Below are 20,023 nucleotides of genomic sequence, written 5' to 3' on the forward strand. Positions count from 1 at the left end.
CCACTCGCAAAGCACACTGATGCATAACGCAACACACACAGACCAGATTCACACACGTTTTTCACGCGCGTGAATCTGATACGCTCGTGTGAATGTAGCCTAAAGGGCCTGTTCACATCAGCGTTAGTACCCCTCAACACTACACTTACACTTGAATTTAATGGTAATGCTTCCGTCGCTTATGGTTTCCGTTTGTCACCATTGTGTAATGATTCTGTTTTTTTGATAGAATCAATAGCGCAGTCGACTGCAAATATTATGGAGTTTTCCCCCTCTGACCCTTCAGGGAGGCCCATCACCCTAATATTGTTCCTTCTTGACCTACTTTCAAGGTCGGTCAACTTTTCAAGTCTCATTTTGTCCATTTTTTGAACATCTTTCACCTCCCGTTGCAATTTGTTAGTGCTATCTTCCACAAAGCTGATCTTGAACTTCGTCCATTATGTCACATATTTTGGATAAGTCGTCCCTTATAAGGGTATGTGCACACGTAGTGACCAAAAACGTCTGAATATACGGAGCTGTTTTCAAGGGAAAACAGCCCCTGATTTTCAGACGTTTTTTTGAGCAACTCACGTTTTTCGCAGCGTTTTCGCTGCGTTTTTTACGTCCGTTTTTGGAGCTGTTTTCATTGGAGTCTATGAGAAAACGGCTCCAAAAACGTCCAAAGAAGTGTCCTGCACACAATGTATATAAGTGTCCTGTACTTCTTTGACGAGGCAGTCATTTTACGCGTCGTCGTTTGACAGCTGTCAAACGACGACGCGTAAATTACAGGTCGTTGCCACAGTACGTCGGCAAACCCATTCAAATGAATGGGCAGATGTTTGCCGACGTATTGTAGCCCTATTTTCGAGCGTAAATCGAGGCATAATACGCCTCGTTTACGCCTGAAAATAGGTCGTGTGAACCCAGCCTAAGGGTTATATCTGATTTAATGGAGCCCAACTCCTGTAATACTTCCCCCACTGCTGCCATTTAATTTGAGATCTTCCTTGATATGTTAATGATGGAATATCAGTTAGGGCCTTCGCGCCCTCTTGGAAATCCTCTCCTTCTCCACTCTATTCCAGCTAGTTTGCATCAGGTTCTGGCAGCTCAGGTGGTTTCTTCAGGGGCCTCAATAATTTTGTTAATTTTTGGGGGTGGTGTTAAATATTAGCCATTCGCTCCGTCTACCTTTTTCGTCAGAGGGTGAAAGTTCTGCATCTGAATATCTGGATTTTAGAGCGATTTTGTTAGTTTTTTCATTTACGGTTTTCTTTTTTTGTCTACTATCTGTCCCCAAAAAAAACCTTAGTTGGAAAGTCCCTGAGAATTATTTTATAAATAGCCACTTATCAAACGGTGTAGACCACCACAAGAGAGATTACAGTTCTTTTCCTTATCCCTCAGGACCAGCGCAGACTCTTCATGAGTAGGGTAGCCACTACAGTCCAAGCCAAAAATTAGGTGTTAAACAAATACTGATGTCTCTGGCACCACTCCCAAATATCCAAATCAACCGTATATCCTAAGAACTTGGTATAAGCACCAAACTGCTTTTAATATGTATCGCCCCCTGTTTATACGTGTACACCCCAGCTTAGCATAAGACAGAAAATAGGGTCGAACTCACTCGTTACAAGTCCTAGTCTAGGTAGATATTTTGCTAAGTGATCGCTTCTATCTCGGTTCCTCCTTAGGGTAATCCAGAGCTGAAGGCTTTTCTTACCCAGCTTTCCCAAATTTCTCCAGACCGCACGGGGAGCCACTGTAGTTATTGCAGGGGTCAGGTATCACTCTGATCGCTTTCCACCGTTTGGGCCTCTTCAGGAGTAAGGCCCCGGATGAGGCATTCAGCCATCGGTGGTCACTGGTCCACTCCACAGAGCTCCTTATCCACCTCAATCGCGAGATCAGATTAGTAAGCACTTTCTCAGGGTTTTTTAACGGCAAGCAGCGAGCAGTTGGTGGGTGAACTATTTGGAACACGATTTTACTCCCCTCGTTCCTGGCAGTGGGATTTAGCAGGGATTTTAGTAGAGCAAGATAAACCTTAGAGGCTCTGCTTCCTGAGCAATACTCTCGTTCCACATGGTGGGCTCTGGCTACATCTCGTGCGGCGGCATTACGTCATGCATGTTCTTCCTATTTGTGACTGAAAGCTGTAATAGTTAACGGTCTACAGATGGAGGCTCTAACAATGATATGTCTATTGCTGTAGGATGTAATAATGGACTTTCTATTGCTGGGAATTGTAATAATACACTGTCTATAGCTGGAGGATGTAATAATGAATAATATATTGTAGGTAGATATAATAATGCACCGTTTATTGCTGGGGTTGGAGTAATCCACTGTATAATATTGGGGTCTGTAATAACACAGTGTCTATTGTTGGCAGATGTAATAATGCACTATATATTGTTGGAGGGTGTAATAATGCAGTGTCTATTGTTGGAGGATGTAATAATGCAGTGTCTATTGTTGGAGGATGTAATAATGCAGTGTCTATTGTTGGAGGATGTAATAATGTAGTGTCTATTGTTGGAGGATGTAATAATGCAGTGTCTATTGTTGGAGGATGTAATAATGTAGTGTCTATTGTTGGAGGATGTAATAATGCACTATATATTGTTGGAGGGTGTAATAATGCAGTGTCTATTGTTGGAGGATGTAATAATGCACTATATATTGTTGGAGGATGTAATAATGTAGTGTCTATTGTTGGAGGATGTAATCAGGGCCGCCATCAGGAATTTCAGGGCCCCCTACAGCTAAATTTTCTGGGCCCCCCTACCGTGGCACTGCCTGTTAACGGTACTCCGTCCAGCACTATATCATGGTACCCAGGGCCGCCATCAGGGGGGTATTAGGGGTACTGATGTGAGAGGCCCGGCCAAACCTAATTGAAAGGGGGGCCCGGCAAACTGCCGCGACTTGCCTTTGGTAGAAAAAAAACAGGCCCCTGCAATGGGGCCCGTTTTTTTCACCAAAAGAATGTCATGAGCTGCGGGCCCCCCTTTCAATTAGGTTTGGCCAGGCCTCTCACATCAGTACCCCTAATACCCCCCCTGATGGCGGCCCTGGGTAGCATGGGGGCCGTCAAACACCGCCGCCCGTGCGTCCGATCGCGCGCACCCGCAAACTCCCGCGCATGCGCTCCGGCGACCGCCTGGAACCGCGCACCGAATTTTGAGGCAGATTTTGACCTGCCCACACTATCTTGCCGCGTATTTTTCCCGCTGCGATTGAGGACAGCAGACAGAAAACGCAGGGAAAAATGCATTTTCTGCCTCCCATTGATTTCGATGGGAGGTCAGAGGCGGAACCGCGGCAAGAAAGGACGTGCTGCTTTTTCTTTTTTCCGCGACTGGCTCCCATTGATTTCAGATTAAATCAATGGGAGGCGGCACACTACCGTTAGTGATGGCCCTAATTAAGCGGTTTGGGAAATATTCAGGACTACTCATTAATTGGTCAAAATCGGCTCTAATGCTCATGGACCCGGGAGTTATCCAGAATGGGGAAGAGGAGGTGGAGATACCTGTGGTTACGGAGTTTAAGTATTTGGGGGTGAGGGTGACGGCGAAAGCACAGGATTATATGTCCCTTAATGTAATGCCACTGTTAACAACGATAAAAGCCAAAGTAGAGGCGTGGAATAAGTTACCGCTATCGGCTCTGGGTAGGACGAATTTGATTAAAATGATCCTTATGCCCCAGGTGCTGTATGTCCTACATAACTCACCGGTATGGATCCCCAAATATTGGTTCAGGAGATTGCATAACCTTTTTAGGGACCTAGTATGGAAGAAGGGGGTACCTAGGATTAAACTGGAGAAATTACAGCTGCCAAAGGAGGAGGGGGGCCTGGCTCTGCCCAATGCTTGGGTGTATTATTTAGCTGCCCAATGTCAGCATTTCTGGGGGTGGGAGCAGGAAGAGACATGGGGGTCCAGTGCGCGCATCCTATCATATTTGGGGGGGGGGGGAGAACCCGTTGGCAGGACTGGAAGCGCACAGCTATAAACAGATGGCGAGTACCAGACCCACTCTGCTGCTCATACACAGGGTGTGGTGGCAGTGCAAGCAATTGCTGGGGATAGGAGAGTGCACTAAATATACACCACTCTGGAGGAATGCTTATTTGGGGGAATTGGGTAAATTGGAAGGGATGCAGGGGTGGGAGCAGCGAGGCATAATACGATTGAGTCAGTTGTACGAGGGAGGCATACTCAAATCTTTTCAGCAAATGAGGGAGGAGTTTCAACTGGACTCCCGCATGTTCTATCAATACCTGCAGATTCGGCACGCTGTGCAGACACAAGCGGTCAGTGGGGACCTGACGATGCATGCCGCGGGGGTGTTGGAGCATATTGCAAAAGCAGTAACGTCAAAAGGATTAATTTCATTGGTTTATCGCAGGTTGTTGGTGGAACATCTGGGGGATCCTATGGCACCAGTGAAAGCTGTATGGGAGAGGGATGTGGGTCCTATTACAACAGACCACTGGGAGGCGGTATTGGCAGCAACATGTACTTTGTCCATTAATGTAGCACAACGAAGATCGCAGTTGTTTCTGATACATAGGGTGTATAGGACCCAGTGGGTGCTGAAACAAATGGGATTAAGAGCGGATGCCAAGTGCCCTAGGTGCCCGGAGGAAAAAGCAGACATCCTTCATATGTTCTGGACATGCGGGAGGTTGGGGAGTCTGTGGACGGAAATATTGGAACTAGTGGGGAGAGTGTGTGAGGTACAGATCCCATGGGATCCTGTGGTAATGCTGCTAGGGTATGTTGGAGATTTGGTGGGAGATAGGATGTCAGGGTTGGCAATTGCTAAAATACTGTATCAAGTTAGGAAAGGAATAGCAAAGCACTGGCTGGATGCGGAGCCACCATCAAAACAAGAAATCATAGGGGCACTTAACTCACAGGTTCTGATGGAATATAGGATATACTCCAAGAGGGGGTCCAGGGTCAAGTTTGACAAACAATGGGCTAGGTGGATTGATCAATCTGGGTATGCTTCTGTGGAGCTAATGACACTAAGGCAACAAGTGCAGGTATAGGGCCACTGACGGGGGGGTGCATACAGAGAGCAGGTGTAAAATGGGGAATGGAAAAGGGGAAGAGAAGGTGAGAGGATTGGAAAAGTGGTACTGAGTAGACCGGCTGGGGGGATACAAGGGGGAGTTGGGGGGAAGGGAATGTTTGGTTGAATGTAAATAATTGGGTCTGTTGAAATTTGCTTGTACACTGTATGAGAACGTACAATGACCTGTAATAATGTGGAGTTTTTTGAATAAAATTGAACTGATTAAAAAAAAAAAAATCAATGGGAGGCGGTTTTGGAAGTTGTTTGGCGCTGATTCTGACGCAGTGTCCGAGTCAATATCAAGGCCCAAAAACTCTGTGAACTGGGCCTTATTGTTAGGGCTTATTCAGACGAACGTGTAATACGTCCGTGCAACGCGCGTGATTTTCACGCGCCTCGCACGGACCTGTTACTCTATGGGGCCGTGCAGACTGTCAGTGATTTTCACGCAGCGTGTGTCCGTGTGTCCGCTGCGTAAAACTCACGACATGTCCGATATTTGTGCATTGTTCGAGCATCACGCACCCATTGAAGTCAATGGGTGCGTGAAAATCCCGCCCAGCACTTCCGCAGCCGTATAAACCATGAATGAAAACAGAAAAGCACCACGTGCTACAAACATACAAACAGAGTGTCATAATGATGGCGGCTGCGCGAAAATCACGCAGCCACGCATCATACGCTGCTGCCACACGGAGCTGTTATGGACCTTTTGCATGCACAAAACACCACGTTTTTGCGCGCGCAAAAAGCACACGCTTGTGTGAATCCGGCCTTAGGGTAGGAACACACTAGGCATGAACGCTGCGGATTTTATGCAACACATTTTATTGTGGATAATCCGCAGCGTATCACAGTCGCAGCAGAGGGGGTCAGATATGAACAAATGTCATCCACACGCTGCAAAAATAATGGACCTGCCGTGTGGCTTTTGGCTTTTTAAGCCGCAGCGTGTCAATGTATTCTGTGGAATCGCTGCTCCTCTGTTGCGGAAATGCTGCGGTTCTGCCGCAAAAATCACACATGAGAAGAAAAAAAAAAGGCACTTTTTTAAATTTATAAAAAAGTTTAGACTTACCCCGGCCGTAGTCCTGGTGACGCGATCCTCTATTCTTAGCGCAGCCCGGCCTCCTGTCAAGACGTTTCATCCCATGTGACCGCTGCAGCAGTCACATGGTCTACAGCGTCATCCCAGGAGGCGGGGCTACGTTCAGAAGAGAGAGATGCGTCACCATGACTACGGCCGGGGTAAGTCTAAACTTTTTTTCCCTGCAGGATTCCCACAGCGGACACGCCTCACGAAACCTGCGCCACTATTTGGTGCGGTTTTGCTGGCAGAATTCCCTTCGGCTACCGGGGCGGATAAGCTGTGGAGTTTTACTCAACATATCCGCCTAGTGTGTCCTTTATGATGTCGCTCCTGGAGCTGCTGCCGGTCTCTAAATAGGCAGTTGGTTCAGTAGAATTTGGAATTATTTTTTTTTGTGAACCAGCTTAAAAAAATACAAAACTTTTGTGTTAGGGCCTGTTCACATCACCGTTCGCTTCCGCTCCGGGGTTCCGTCTGAGGTTTCTGTCGGGTGAACCCCGCAACGGAAAGTGAAAGTGACAGCACAGCTTCCGTTTCCATCACCATTAGCGCAGTCGACTGCGCTATTGATTCCGTCCGAAAACCAGCCGGAATGGTGACGAACGGAAACCATTAGCGATATTTCCGTCACCATTGAGATCAATGGTGACTGAAACGGAAGCTGTGCTGTCACTTTCACTTTCCGTTGCGGGGTTCACCCGACGGAAACCTCAGACGGAACCCCGGAGCGGAAGCGAACGGTGATGTGAACAGGCCCTAACACAAAAGTTTTGTATTTTTTTAAGCTGGTTCACAAAAGAAAATAATTCCAAATTCTACTGGACCAACTGCCTATTTAGAGACCGGCAGCAGCTCCAGGAGCGACATCATAAGGGACACACTAGGCGGATATGCTGAGTAAACCTACACAGCTTATCCCGGGAGCCACAGGGAATTCTGACAGCAAAACCGCACCAAATAGTGGCGCAGGTTTCGTGAGGCGTGTCCGCTGCGGGAATCCTGCAGGGAAAAAAAAGTTTAGACTTGCCCCGGCCGTAGTCCTGGTGACGCATCTCTCTCTTCTGAACGTAGCCCCGCCTCCTGGGATGACGCTGTAGACCATGTGACCGCTGCAGCAGTCACATGGTATAAAACGTCATGACCGGAGGCGGGGCTGCGCTAAGAATAGAGGATCGCGTCACCAGGACTACGGCCGGGGCAAGTCTAAACTTTATCAATTTAAAAAAGTACCTTTTTTTTTTCTCATGTGTGATTTTTGCGGCAGAACCGCAGCATTTCCGCAACAGAGGAGCGGCGATCCCACAGAATACATTGTCCTGCTGCGGCTTAAAAAGCCAAAAGCCACACTGCAGGTCCATTATTTTTGCAGCGTGTGGATGAGATTTGTTCATATCTCATCCCCTCTGCTGCGACTGTAATACGCTACGGATTATCCACAATAAAATGTGTTCCATAAAATCTGCAGTGTTCATGCCAAGTGTATTTCTACCCTAAGGCCGGATTCACACAAGCGTGTGCTTTTTGCACGCGCAAAAAACGTGGCGTTTTGCGCATGCAAAAGGTCCATAACAGCTCCGTGTGGCAGCAGCGTATGATGCGCGGCTGCGTGATTTTCGCGCAGCCGCCATCATTATGACACTCTGTTTGTATGTTTGTAGCACGTGGTGCTTTTCTGTTTTCATTCATAGTTTATACGGCTGCGGAAGTGCTGGGCGGGATTTTCACGCACCCATTGACTTCAATGGGTGTGTGATGCGCGAACAATGCACAAATATCGGACATGTCGTGAGTTTTACGCAGCGGACACACGGACACACGCTGCGTGAAAATCACTGACAGTCTGAACGGCCCTATAGAGTAACATAGGTCCGTGCGAGGCGCGTGAAAATCACGCACGTTGCACGGACGTATTACACGTTCGTCTGAATAAGCCCTAACAATAAGGCCCAGTTCACAGAGTTTTTGGGCCTTGATATTGACTCCGACACTGCGTCAGAATCAGCACCAAACAACTTCCAAAACCGCCTCCCATTGATTTAATCTGAAATCAATGGGAGCCAGTCGCGGAAAAAAGAAAAATCAGCACGTCCTTTCTTGTCGCGGTTCCGCCTCTGACCTGCCATCGAAATCAATGGGAGGCAGAAAATGCATTTTTCGCTGCGTTTTTTTCCTGCTGTCCTCAATCGCCACGGGCAAAAAACGCAGCAAAAAAACGCGGCAAGATAGTGTGGGCAGGTCAAAATCTGCCTCAAAATTCTTTAAGGAATTTTGAGGCAGATTTTTTTTTGCCTGCAAAATACTGTGTGAACAGGGCCATAAATGATCAGCACTTTGAGATAATTTACTCACTGTGTCAGAAGAGCTGCTGCTCCCACTCCAGTCCTCTTCCGGTGATGTCTTCCAGGCGAGGTCTTCGGGTTAGACGTCCAGTCCTTCACCTCCAGCCAGGCTCCAGGTAAGTTTTGTCCATGTGTGTCCGCGGCTGCGCGCGCTTCGTTCGCGGGTGCGCGCGCGGCCGATCGCGGATACGCGCGCGGCCGATCGCGGGTGCGCGCGCGGGCGGTCTCCAGTGCGGGCGTTCGTGGGTGCGCGCTCGGGAGTTTCCTTGGGCGCGCGATCGGGTGCGCGCGCGCGGTCGGACGGTTTGACGGCACCCCATGACGAGGGGAGGGGGCCCGCAGCAGCAGCAGCAGCTCACGACATTCTTTTAGTGAAAAAAACGGGCCCCGTTGCAGGGGCCCGTTTTTTCCTACCAAAAGAATGTCGCGGCAGTTGCCGGGCCCCCCTTTCAATTAGGTTTGGCCGGGCCCCTCACACCACTACCCCTAATACCCCCCTGATGGCGGCCCTGGATGTAATAATGCACTATATATTGTTGGAGGGTGTAATAATGCAGTGTCTATTGTTGGAGGATGTAATAATGTAGTGTCTATTGTTGGAGGATGTAATAATGTAGTGTCTATTGTTGGAGGATGTAATAATGCACTATATATTGTTGGAGGATGTAATAATGCAGTGTCTATTGTTGGAGGATGTAATAATGTAGTGTCTATTGTTGGAGGATGTAATAATGCACTATATATTGTTGGAGGATGTAATAATGCAGTGTCTATTGTTGGAGGATGTAATAATGCAGTGTCTATTGTTGGAGGGTGTAATAATGCAGTGTCTATTGTTGGAGACTAATAATGCAGTGTCTATTGTTGGAGACTAATAATGCAGTGTCTATTGTTGGAGGATGTAATAATGCAGTGTCTATTGTTGGAGGATGTAATAATGCAGTGTCTATTGTTGGAGGATGTAATAATGCACTATATATTGTTGGAGGGTGTAATAATGCACTATATATTGTTGGAGGGTGTAATAATGCAGTGTCTATTGTTGGAGACTAATAATGCAGTGTCTATTGTTGGAGACTAATAATGCACTATATATTGATGGAGGACGTAATAATGCCCTATTTATTGTTGGAGGATGTAATATTGTAGTGTTTGTTGTTGGGAAATGTAATAATGCACTATTTATTGTTGGAGGATGTAATATTGTAGTGTTTGTTGTTGGGAAATGTAATAATGCACTATTTATTGTTGGAGGGTGTAATAATCCACTATTTATTGTTGGAGGGTGTAATAATGCACTATATATTATTGGAGACTAATAATGCAGTGTTTATTGTTGGAGGATGTAATAATAAGGTGTCTATTGTTGGAGGGTGTAATAATGCACTATTGGTTGAGGCTGTAATAACCCACTGTCTATTGCTCGTAGATGTAATAAGGCACTGTCTATTGCTGGAGGACGTAATAACTCAGTATCCATTGTTGGAGTCTTATAACACACTGTCTATTGATGTAAAAATGTAGTGTATTATTTTGGAGACTGTTATAATGCACTATTCCATAGTAACCATCAAAACGACAGCACTCATGTCTGCAATGAAATTAGAATATTAGACCGGGGTTAAGGGTCTGACTCTCGGCACCGCCGCAGATTAGCTGTTTGTAGGGGCCGCAGCAATCACTTGAATGGGACGAAGCTGTTGGGAGCTGTTATAACAGATACAAAAAATTACGGAGCTGTGCCTAGCAAACAATGAAGGGGACGCGGTCCATTCAAACAGATGATCGGACCCCCTTTGATCTAATATTAATAGCCTAATCTAAGTATATTCTAAGCCACCTATTTTAGAGAACCGGATAACCTCTTTAAATGCTGCTCAGTCTGTCTGGTTTAGCAACATAAATTGACTCCTTTTGTGCTTATTTCATGTTTTACTGGGTTCAGGAGGTCATTTCTAAAAATTATGGCGGGTCTGTAACCAATGGTGAGGTCCTAGTAGAAAAAGATTGAGAAGTCCTGACATACTGCATATTGCCTGAGGCTGTAATAATTCCTGCTATGTAGCTGGAGGCTGTAATAATACATTGCTACGTCATTCTGTTTGCTTTTCAGACATTTCATAAACGTAAGTTATTTCCACTTTACTGCAACATCCAGAAAATGTGCACTTTACTCGTCATGCTCCATTAGACCTAGTTCACAGAGTTTTTGCAGGCGGAAAAATCTGCCTCAAAATTGCAGATTTTGACCTGCCTGCACTCTCTGCGCCACGTTTTTTGCGGCCTTTTTGCGCCGTGGCAAAAAAACGCTGTAAAAAACACTTTTTCTGCCTCCCATTGATGTCAATGGGAGGTCAGAGATGGAAATGCCTGAAGAAAGGGCATGACGCATCTTTCGTCCCACGAGCCTTTTTTTCCACTTGCGGGGAAAAAACGCCTCCGATTAAAATCAATGGGTAGAGTTTTCAGATTTTTTTTGAGTGGTTTCCGACGCGTTTTCTGCATCAAAAACATCGCCAAAAGACTGGGGGTCGAGCCGGAAGCAGAAGGCTCCGACCTCTGTATAGCGGCAGCGCTGGATTACTGCAGCTGTGTTCCTATTCACTTGAATTGGAGAAGAGCTGCAGTACTGTAGCACGGCTGCTATACAGGGGTTGGAGCCTTCTGCTTTCAGCACTCGGAGGCAACCAATATAGTTGATCGGTGTGGGGTCCGGGTGTCGGACCCCCACTGATCAAAGACTGGTTACCTACCCTGTGGATAGGTCATCAGTACAAAAAAACAGTCCCCAAACTGGACAACCCCTTTAATGGGAACCATAGGAAGAGTTGTTTGCATTGCTATGATCATCCTTACCTCACTTTAGCTATGTCTGCCTTTTGTGTATTAACCTAAGCAGGAACAAGGCTTGTGCCTATGGGAGTAACATACAGAAGATTAACCAGCGTGGTGGGAAAAGAGTAAGCAGGGGAGGAGAGAGACGGGGCTTCTGTATGTAGGCTGGTTCTGAATAGCCTGCAATATGGCTGACTATGTCCACAGGAAGAGTAGACTTTTTAAGAAGTGAAACATTGTGCATAGTAAAACAACACTAATAATTATACAGGAGTACTATAAGTTGTGCAAAGACCCTATGCACATGGCAATGCCACATGCACAGAATATGGATGGCGCCTCCATGAGGCACCGTACTCTCCCCTTGAAGTATTTCTATTACATAGCACGGAAGGCAGCATGCCGATTCTGTTCTCGTGGATACTCACAACATCCAAAAAAAAAAAAGAAGCTGTGTGCCTCCATGTGAATTTGGAGGCACACAGGAGTACAGTACAGCCCACACCACATAGATCCATAATACGGCCCAGTGCAGGAGCCCTTGGCTTGACCATTTCAAAAGCTCATGTTGGCCATGTTGACTGCCATGTAAAGGATAACTGGTGAAGCATTACAGATATTTTTTGTGAATACTGAATATACGTTCTCCCTAATATTAGATCACACATCATAGTTGTCTTCTACAAACGCTTTAGAGCAGGTCAGCACTTTGTTGTGCATAACATCGAAGCTGAAACACATGGCACCAGGCTGCTCGTCTATATGAGTCATTCATTCCCCAATTTGCTAAACAATCTATTTCAATGAGTCAGTAGGAAATGGACCATCTGTGTTTCCATAAGGCTCAGCAATCCCTATATTCACACTATTCATAGTACTACTATTGCATTAAGCCCACATGTGCAGTTCAGTGTAAAGAATCAACAACTTTGAATCTACATATAATGTTGAATACTTTCTTTACTTATCTAGCATGACACTTGAGTGATGTCAAGTCTCTCATAACATCAATAAGATTCTTCCTAGCTCTGATTTCACATAGTCCTCTGCTGGTTCAGTGTCTTTAGAGAATACCCAACTCTTCTGCATCGAGAAAGGGTTCTCCATGGCCTACCCTTAGGAGAGTCCATAAATGGGACCAGCTGCAGTACCAGGCAGAGCCGCCCGTAAAAACAAAGCTGTGCCACCTGTGTAAACAATGAAGGGGGCACAACTCTCGCATCAGCCTCTTCATTGTGCAGATCGGCGGGAATCCTGGTGTTCGGACCCCCACTGATCAAACACTGATGGCCTATCTTGAGGTCAGGTTAGCTTTGAAGATATCTCTAACTTATTACTAAGCAAGTGGAGTGGAAATTATTACTTTTATGTCATGCAATCTACTCAATAGATCAGGGTCTTCTTATTGAATGGCAGAGATATATAAACAAAGAATCACAGCTTACTTAAAAGGGTTTTGCAGTGATATAACAACGACGGCCTATCCATAACCGTGTGAACCTTTATTCCCACTGGACCACAGCACACAGCACTGCTCCTGTCCATGTGGTTTCCGTCACTGAAGCCTCATTGGCCTGAATGGGACTGAGCCGCAGTACACAACACAGCCACAAGGACGGACAGAAAATGGGATAAGTATCCTCCAAGTCCAATTGAAATTTCCTATGTAGATTAGCTTGGATCTTTTAATGCTGTAAATTATCAACCTTTGCACTGTATGGTTACACATTTCACAAAAATCTGACATTATCACAGCATCAGGGCACAAATGCAAGACCCTGTGTTTTTTTGTTGTTGTTTTTTTGTTTGTTTTTTGAAAGCCCGAACCGCACTTTCTTTCACCCAAGTGCATAAAAAGTGCAGGGGTGCCACACAAAAAGTGCACAAGGATGCAGTCTATCGCAGCCCTTCTCCTAAAAGAGAGAGGCCCAGCATAACCATTCCCGACCCTCTAAACCATAGGCCTAGAGGATCGAGGATCAATGATCCCCCCTTGCCAAAGCTTAGGGAGACCCAACAACACTCCAAGGCTTCTACCTGGGCTGCCACCCCAGTGTCCATCTTGGAGCCTGCATCTGGTTGCACCTCCCCTCTGAAGAAGGGAGGCTGGGTTGCAGGGGAAAAAGGAACCAGAAGGCCACACATTTTCCCCCTAGACCTTGGAAGGGTCACAGAAGGGCACCGCATCCAAAAATCCTGTGACAAACACACGGTGAAAAAACAAAATGAAATAAGTGGATGTGCGCTGTGATACAGCCTGGACATCCACCAGGTATAAAAATTCCTCATCTCCTAGCCAGAAGGCCAGGAGAATAAAGGTGTGTGCTCAGAAGTGTGAAAGAGGAGTGCGTGCAAATGTGCCTTCACTCAGTGGGTTAGGGCACCCCAGGGTCACCAGCCCTGGGGCAGATAGCAACTCGGGCTTCTAATCTACCCGACCTCGATCCGGCGGTCACCTGGTCACCTACAAATGGTACCTATAAACCAAATGTATACACCAGAGCGATGACCGTTGTAGTTCCCTGTCCTCACCTCGGCGTTCTGTCATCCCTCTACGATGGCCGTCTTCCACCGGCAAGGATGATTACTAACCTCAGCTTGAGCAGGTACTACACTTGATTTTAGCCAAAAGGCCGAGAAGACCCTGTGTTCTTACATATGTATCTGATGCCAATGCTATAGCATGCTTGAGAAAGGTCCTATTGGATTGAAACGTTGCATATTTGGGTGAAAAAAATTGCTCCTTTTTTTGGATGTGCTGTCTCGTCTCTCTATTTGGATAACATCAAAGGACTCTAGATCAGGTTCTGTTGAGGCTTGCATCCATAGGCTGGATTCACACGAGGTCATTACGTCCGTAATTGACGGACGTATTTCGGCCGCAAGTCCCGGACCGAACACAGTGCAGGGAGCCGGGCTCCTAGCATCATAGTTATGTACGATGCTAGGAGTCCTTGCCTCGCTGCCGGACAACTGACCCGTACTGTAATCATGTTTTCAGTACGGGACAGTTGTCCGGCAGCGAGGCAGGGACTCCTAGCATCGTACATAAGTATGATGCTAGGAGCCCAGCTCCCTGCACTGTGTTCGGTCCGGGACTTGCGGCCGAAATACGTCCGTGAATCCAGCCATATAATCATATGGTGCTGTGATATTCCATTGTTTGACAATAGAGCATGGATGTCCCAGTCATGGGCAAACGTTCCCGCTCTCCGCCTGAGTGTGTACCAGACAGTTTACTAGCCAGTTTACTTACTTCTTGGGACCAGGGGCGTAGCTAAAGGCTCATGGGCCCCCATGCAAAGATTCTTCTTGGGCCCCCCCACCCAAACTTCTCATGACCGACGGCCCGCAACTTTTAGCTGCATCGCTGGGTCTCCTAAGTGACCCAACGATGCAGCACTAGCAGCCAGGGGCGTCACTAAGGTCTTGAAACGGCAGGGGAAATAGCCCCAATACATATGCCCCCCCAAAAAAAATGTGCGTGCGTGTATGTATATGTGTTTATATAGGAGACAGCGTATCTATAGCACTACGACCCTATAGCTATGGGTAGGATCAGATACAGTGGCCCAGCAGACAGTATCATACATGATCGGATTAGATACAGTGGCTCAGCAAACAGTATCACACATGATAGGATTTGATCTAGGACTCAGCTCACTGACATTGCGGCTCCAGCACTGGACCCAGGAAAGGCAAGAATAATAATTGTTTTGCTTTTTTGTGTGTTACTAATTATTTTTGTGTGTTTGTGTTTTTTTATAAGTTCGGTTGTTGTACTACTTCGGATTCCAGGACTACTTCGATGACGGCGTTTTTTTTATTCTCAACAAAATTGTTATGTTGGATTTTTATTTAAAATATTTTTCCTATGTCAATAGCTGCTGGCTGATTGACAATGTCCATTACTAAGGCGGGGCTGAATGTTAGACATGAAGAGGCTAACACTAACCCCCATTATTACCCCGGTACCCACCGCCACCAGGGGTGCCGGTTATGATCCATCTGTAGTGATGGTTGGGCACTGGCGCGGCCGCAGGCTGGTAATATCAGGCTGGGAAAGCCCAAAAACAGTGGCTCTTCCCACCCTGGTAATGCTAGGCTGCTGCTGTGTAGTATCTGGCTGTTTATAAAAATGGGGGAACCCCACATCGTTCTTTCCGATTATTTATTTTAAAAAAGGACGTCGGGTTCCCCCCATTTTTGATAACCAGATATAACATAGAAGCAGCAGCCTAGCATTGCCAGGGTGGGAAGGGCCACTGTGTTTGGCCTTTACCAGCCTGCGGGTGCCGCCCGATGCCCGGCCATCACTACAGATGGTCGGGTACTGGACCGCACCCAGCTCTTCCCGGCACCCCTGGTGGCGGTGGGTACCGGGGGTTAGTGTTAGCCTCTGCACCAGCTAACACTAAGCCTCACCTTAGTAATGGATCAACCAGCAGCTATTAATAAGGCAGTAGTAATAAAATAAAATAAAAAATACAAAGACATAGAAAAAACAGGTTTATTGAAATAAAAAAAACACACAACCGTCATTAACCATTTTATTGATAATAAAAACAAGCCGTCATCAAAGTAGTCCTCGAATCCAATGTTGTCCAACGACCGAAACTTTAAAAAAACCATTAGTAGGGGCCTGTTCACATCACCGCTAACCCCTCAACAGAAAGGCAAACTGAAACCTCAGCTTCCGTTTCCTCACCATTGATCTCCATGGTGAAGGAAACGTTGCTAAAGGTTTCTGTTTGTCACTGTTGTAACAGGGGTCCGTTGTTTTGACGGACTCAATAGCACGATTACTTGCTCACACTGTGAATCGCTGACACGATGCAAAAATCCAGCATTATAATGGGGTGCCTAGTTTGATCTTTGCGATTAGGCCCCCGTAGTGGCATAACTAGAAGTTATAGAGCCCCATAGCAAAGTCGGGAATGGATCCCCCACCTTGTTGACAGTTAAAAGAGCAGCATAACTATTTTGACTTGAGCGGCAAAAGTGTCATATGTCCAATCTTTAGTGAACACGGAATATACACAAAGGAGAGCCCACATAGTGGGGCTACACAACCGAAAGTGAGCACTTTTGTTGCCCAGCAAGAACAATGACATTCAATAGTAAACTCAGGATTTTGTTGTATTGTCACGATTTTTGCTGCAATTTTTGTAATCACAGTAAAAAGGTTCGCAGAGATTTCTTGCTCTTTTATTACTTTGCTCATACACACATTGATTCTGATAACAAAAATACTATAGGTGTGGAATGGAGACTCATTTTAATGTAGTATGCCACATATGCCACCTGACAAAGTTATGATTTAGACCAGGTAATTCGAATTCCGGACTCTTTTAGTGCGTTATACAAATAACTGAGTAAAATGGACCACATCTTACAAGAGATCAGTCATTTGAAGACTGCCAGGGTGCAGTCAGTGGTAGCATTCACACCCAGGCCCTGGTGCCGGAGGGTGCCCAAAGTCCCTTCTTCCACTTCAGTGCATTGCGCCCAGAAACTTCAAGTTACAGCGCTATAAACCTAATTTTTTATGTAATTACTTGAAAAAACAATGGCATTATACGTTTTATATATATATATATATATATATATATATACTGCTAACGAATATCAGGCTTAGAACAGAATACATAAAATTTTACTCTAATCTCTAAATCAGTCAAGGAACCTCATTCCGTACATACCACACTCCAGCAAATAAGATGGTTCGTTTCAGGGTCTTCCACCAGAGTCCACAGCTTGGTGAGGAAGGCTGGCACATTACTACAGTACCCATCCATTGCCAGGGAGTTCGTAGATTCCTGCATGGTGACAGATATGTGTTACTCAAACTCCATGCCTGTGTGATGGTACAGTGATAGGGTGAGCCGAGAGGGACCCATGTACTGAGGTCACAGTGTCACAAAGAGAGTGGCTGCAGCTGATTCACACCACCAGGTCACACTCATAGACACTCAGCACTAATTTGCTGGCACTGACCCCCTCCCCACTACGGAACAATGCCCAATGATGCGGTATTCATACTCCGACCACAATGCTCTGAACAAACATGCAACATCATGTAAAGAGATCGCAACGAACCAATTCAATGCCCCCTGAATCCCAGTACATGGCAGTAAAGAACGTTATATCTATAATTGGCACATAAACTGCTCATATCTAAATTAAAGTTGATATATGAAAACATATTTTACTTACATAGCGCCAACCTGCTCTGCAGTCACAATCTTATTACCCTGTCGCAAGCACTCATATAATCAATGGAGAATCAGAATGTTTTTTTTACAAGTGGAAAGGATTTAAAAGTAGCCCCACAAAATGTGAAAAACAAATACCATGTAGATGTTCCTCATGTCCGATTTGAACCCTTGGCTCCACCGACACAGGGCGACAGTGTAAAATACTCCTGCCGGCTGAATAATGACATTAGAGCGGCTAGTCTTGGAAGATCGCAGTGTGGGGTTGTAGAGGGGGAGATGAATAAAAAGGGCACTGTCTCTATTATGTGGGCACTGTGGCTTAGATGGTTATGGGGCACTTTGGCAATGATGGTGCTGCCGATTTCATATACCACCTGGCGTAGCTCACTGCCACTTTTCAACATGGAAAACTTTAGCAAATTTGAAATGGACAAGAGGCAGATTTTAAAATGTGCATTGCAGGTCAATTTCCATGCAGAGAAAATCTGAAGCATGTACATGAGAGTTGTTTAATCTCATTCACATTTCTGCTACGTGTGAACTTACCCTTAGGGTGCCCGTACATGAGGCAGCTGATCCGCGGTAATTGCCGCCTAGTCAAAAACTGCTAATTGCCATGGTTTCGCGGCAAGCACAGGTCATTTTGCACTGCTAAAAAATTGGTTGTTACGAGCAGGACCTGTCAGCTCTCCTGGTAACACGGTTGTCGATGTTATTCACTGTACCTAAGAAGGTGGAAAGAACAGTGATATACTTAGAGCAGATTTACATGAGTCGTTTTTGACGCAATTTTTGTAAAACCGCACTAGTTTTTTAAAAAAAACGGACTCATGTAAATACACCCTTAAAGGGGTTTTCCTATGAGGGACATTTATGACATATTCACATCTGGGACCCGCACCTATCTGACATTTATGACCCATCCTGTGGATGTGTCATAAATGTCCCTCATGGGAAAACCCCTTTAAGCATTCATGTAACAAATTTTTAAGGCTATATTGATGGGTGACCTGCAGATGTTCATTCAAACAGCAAAATGACAAACTGTATTAAAGGTTTAAGGCTACATGGCGACTTTAGATGTGACACAGGTCGCATGGCCAAAGATCGCTGTGTCGTGCTGCCTGCATCTCAAGTAATGAATATGGCCGAGTTGCAACCTGCAGGTTGCTATGAGGAGAAGACGGTCGTAAGAAATCCGGCAGGATCCTGCAGGTTGCATCGCGGTTATTTTCACTTTCATTACTTGCAAAGTAGGCAATGCGACACTGCGATCTCTGCCCGTGCGACCTGTGTCACGTCCAAAGTCGTCGTGAAGCCCTAGCCTAAATTCACCCTAGAGTCATCAGTCAGCTCAGAACTTAATTGGTGATAGTGAATGATAAAGGATTTACATTTGCAGGTATTCAAAACTTTGGTCTTTTTTTGGGGGGGGAATCTGAAGTCCATCAGGACTTGTCAGGTCCTGTCAGGATCAGCAATGGATGCCACACAGCTGGATGCACATACTGCCACCTTCTGTACAACGAGTAGTATTACCAGAGAAGCATGCACTCTTATAAAAACAACAGAAAATAAGCCTTATACATGTTGTTTTCTTTTTAACTTTGACTCCCCCCCCCCCCCCCCCATCGACAACACAAAACAACCCATGTAGAGCGTGCTATGAAAACTTTTACAAATAAACAGAACAATCTGAATTGTTCATTCACTCACAACTTTCACCCCACCATTGTGGTGGAGAAAAAAAAAAAAAGAAACATGGTAAACACGCCCAAAAACTACCCTACAAGATGGATCTTAATAGATCCATCGTGGCTCTCGTGAGGCTACGGTCAAAAATACTTGTCTAATTTGCGAATGAAAAATTCATAATCCAAATTAGTCCTACATGTAGGCCTATGTCCCCACTTGTCATATATACGGCGGAAATGCTCTTAATAAATATGGCGAAGGTGTCGTTTAATGGGCCTGATGTTCCGTACATTCGTGCCGATATACTTTTCTCACCGTTTTCTAAAGCGCAATGGATTGCTTGAACATATCGATGTAATATATTCGGCCTATACGTTGGCAGATTTTCCCGGCGTATACACCAGTTGTGCAGCATAAACGTTCGGTGAACAGAGCCTAAGGCTGGGCAGTATTCATTACTATATAGACGAACACAAACTCCCTCAAAATCGCCGCCATGATGTCTTCCAAGCAGACACTCCAACTCCCCTCCATGATGTGATTACCACTGAGCTGCAACTCTTGAGTTGCTGAATCTTTTTTTTTTTTTCTGCTTAAAGAAAACTTTATTAGCAAAAATAGGGAACTTTCCTTAAAAAGAGCATCTGTCATGAAACATTTTTATTTCAGGACATGTCATGACAAGAAGCTCATGTTGGACGGTGATTTGGATCGATAGAAAGCACCAATGCCAACACTTAAAGGGGTTGTCCGAGATACCA

At 45.6% G+C, this 20,023-nt stretch overlaps 1 protein-coding gene across 3 annotated transcripts in view; it reads right to left on the reverse strand.

Moving 5' to 3' along the window:
* The window catches only part of HSF4 (heat shock transcription factor 4), a 48,802-nt gene extending 28,993 nt beyond the window's left edge, over nucleotides 1–19,809 (reverse strand). Inside the window, exons 1-3 of one of the 3 annotated variants that reach the window (XM_075838697.1) lie at nucleotides 19,578–19,809; nucleotides 18,114–18,292; nucleotides 17,052–17,168 (exon numbers count right to left, since the gene is read on the reverse strand). In XM_075838697.1, the coding sequence (XP_075694812.1) occupies nucleotides 17,052–17,147 (96 nt within the window). In that variant the 5' untranslated portion in view covers nucleotides 17,148–17,168; nucleotides 18,114–18,292; nucleotides 19,578–19,809. Of the gene's footprint in view, nucleotides 1–17,051; nucleotides 17,175–17,702; nucleotides 17,978–18,113; nucleotides 18,293–19,577 lie in introns of those variants that run through there. The other 2 variants (XM_075838695.1, XM_075838696.1) reach the window with 2 other exon arrangements.
* Between the last annotated feature and the right edge of the window lie 214 nt (nucleotides 19,810–20,023).

This window comes from Rhinoderma darwinii, chromosome 9 (assembly GCF_050947455.1).
Source record: "Rhinoderma darwinii isolate aRhiDar2 chromosome 9, aRhiDar2.hap1, whole genome shotgun sequence".
In the NCBI taxonomy this organism is placed as follows: Eukaryota; Metazoa; Chordata; class Amphibia; order Anura; family Rhinodermatidae; genus Rhinoderma; species Rhinoderma darwinii.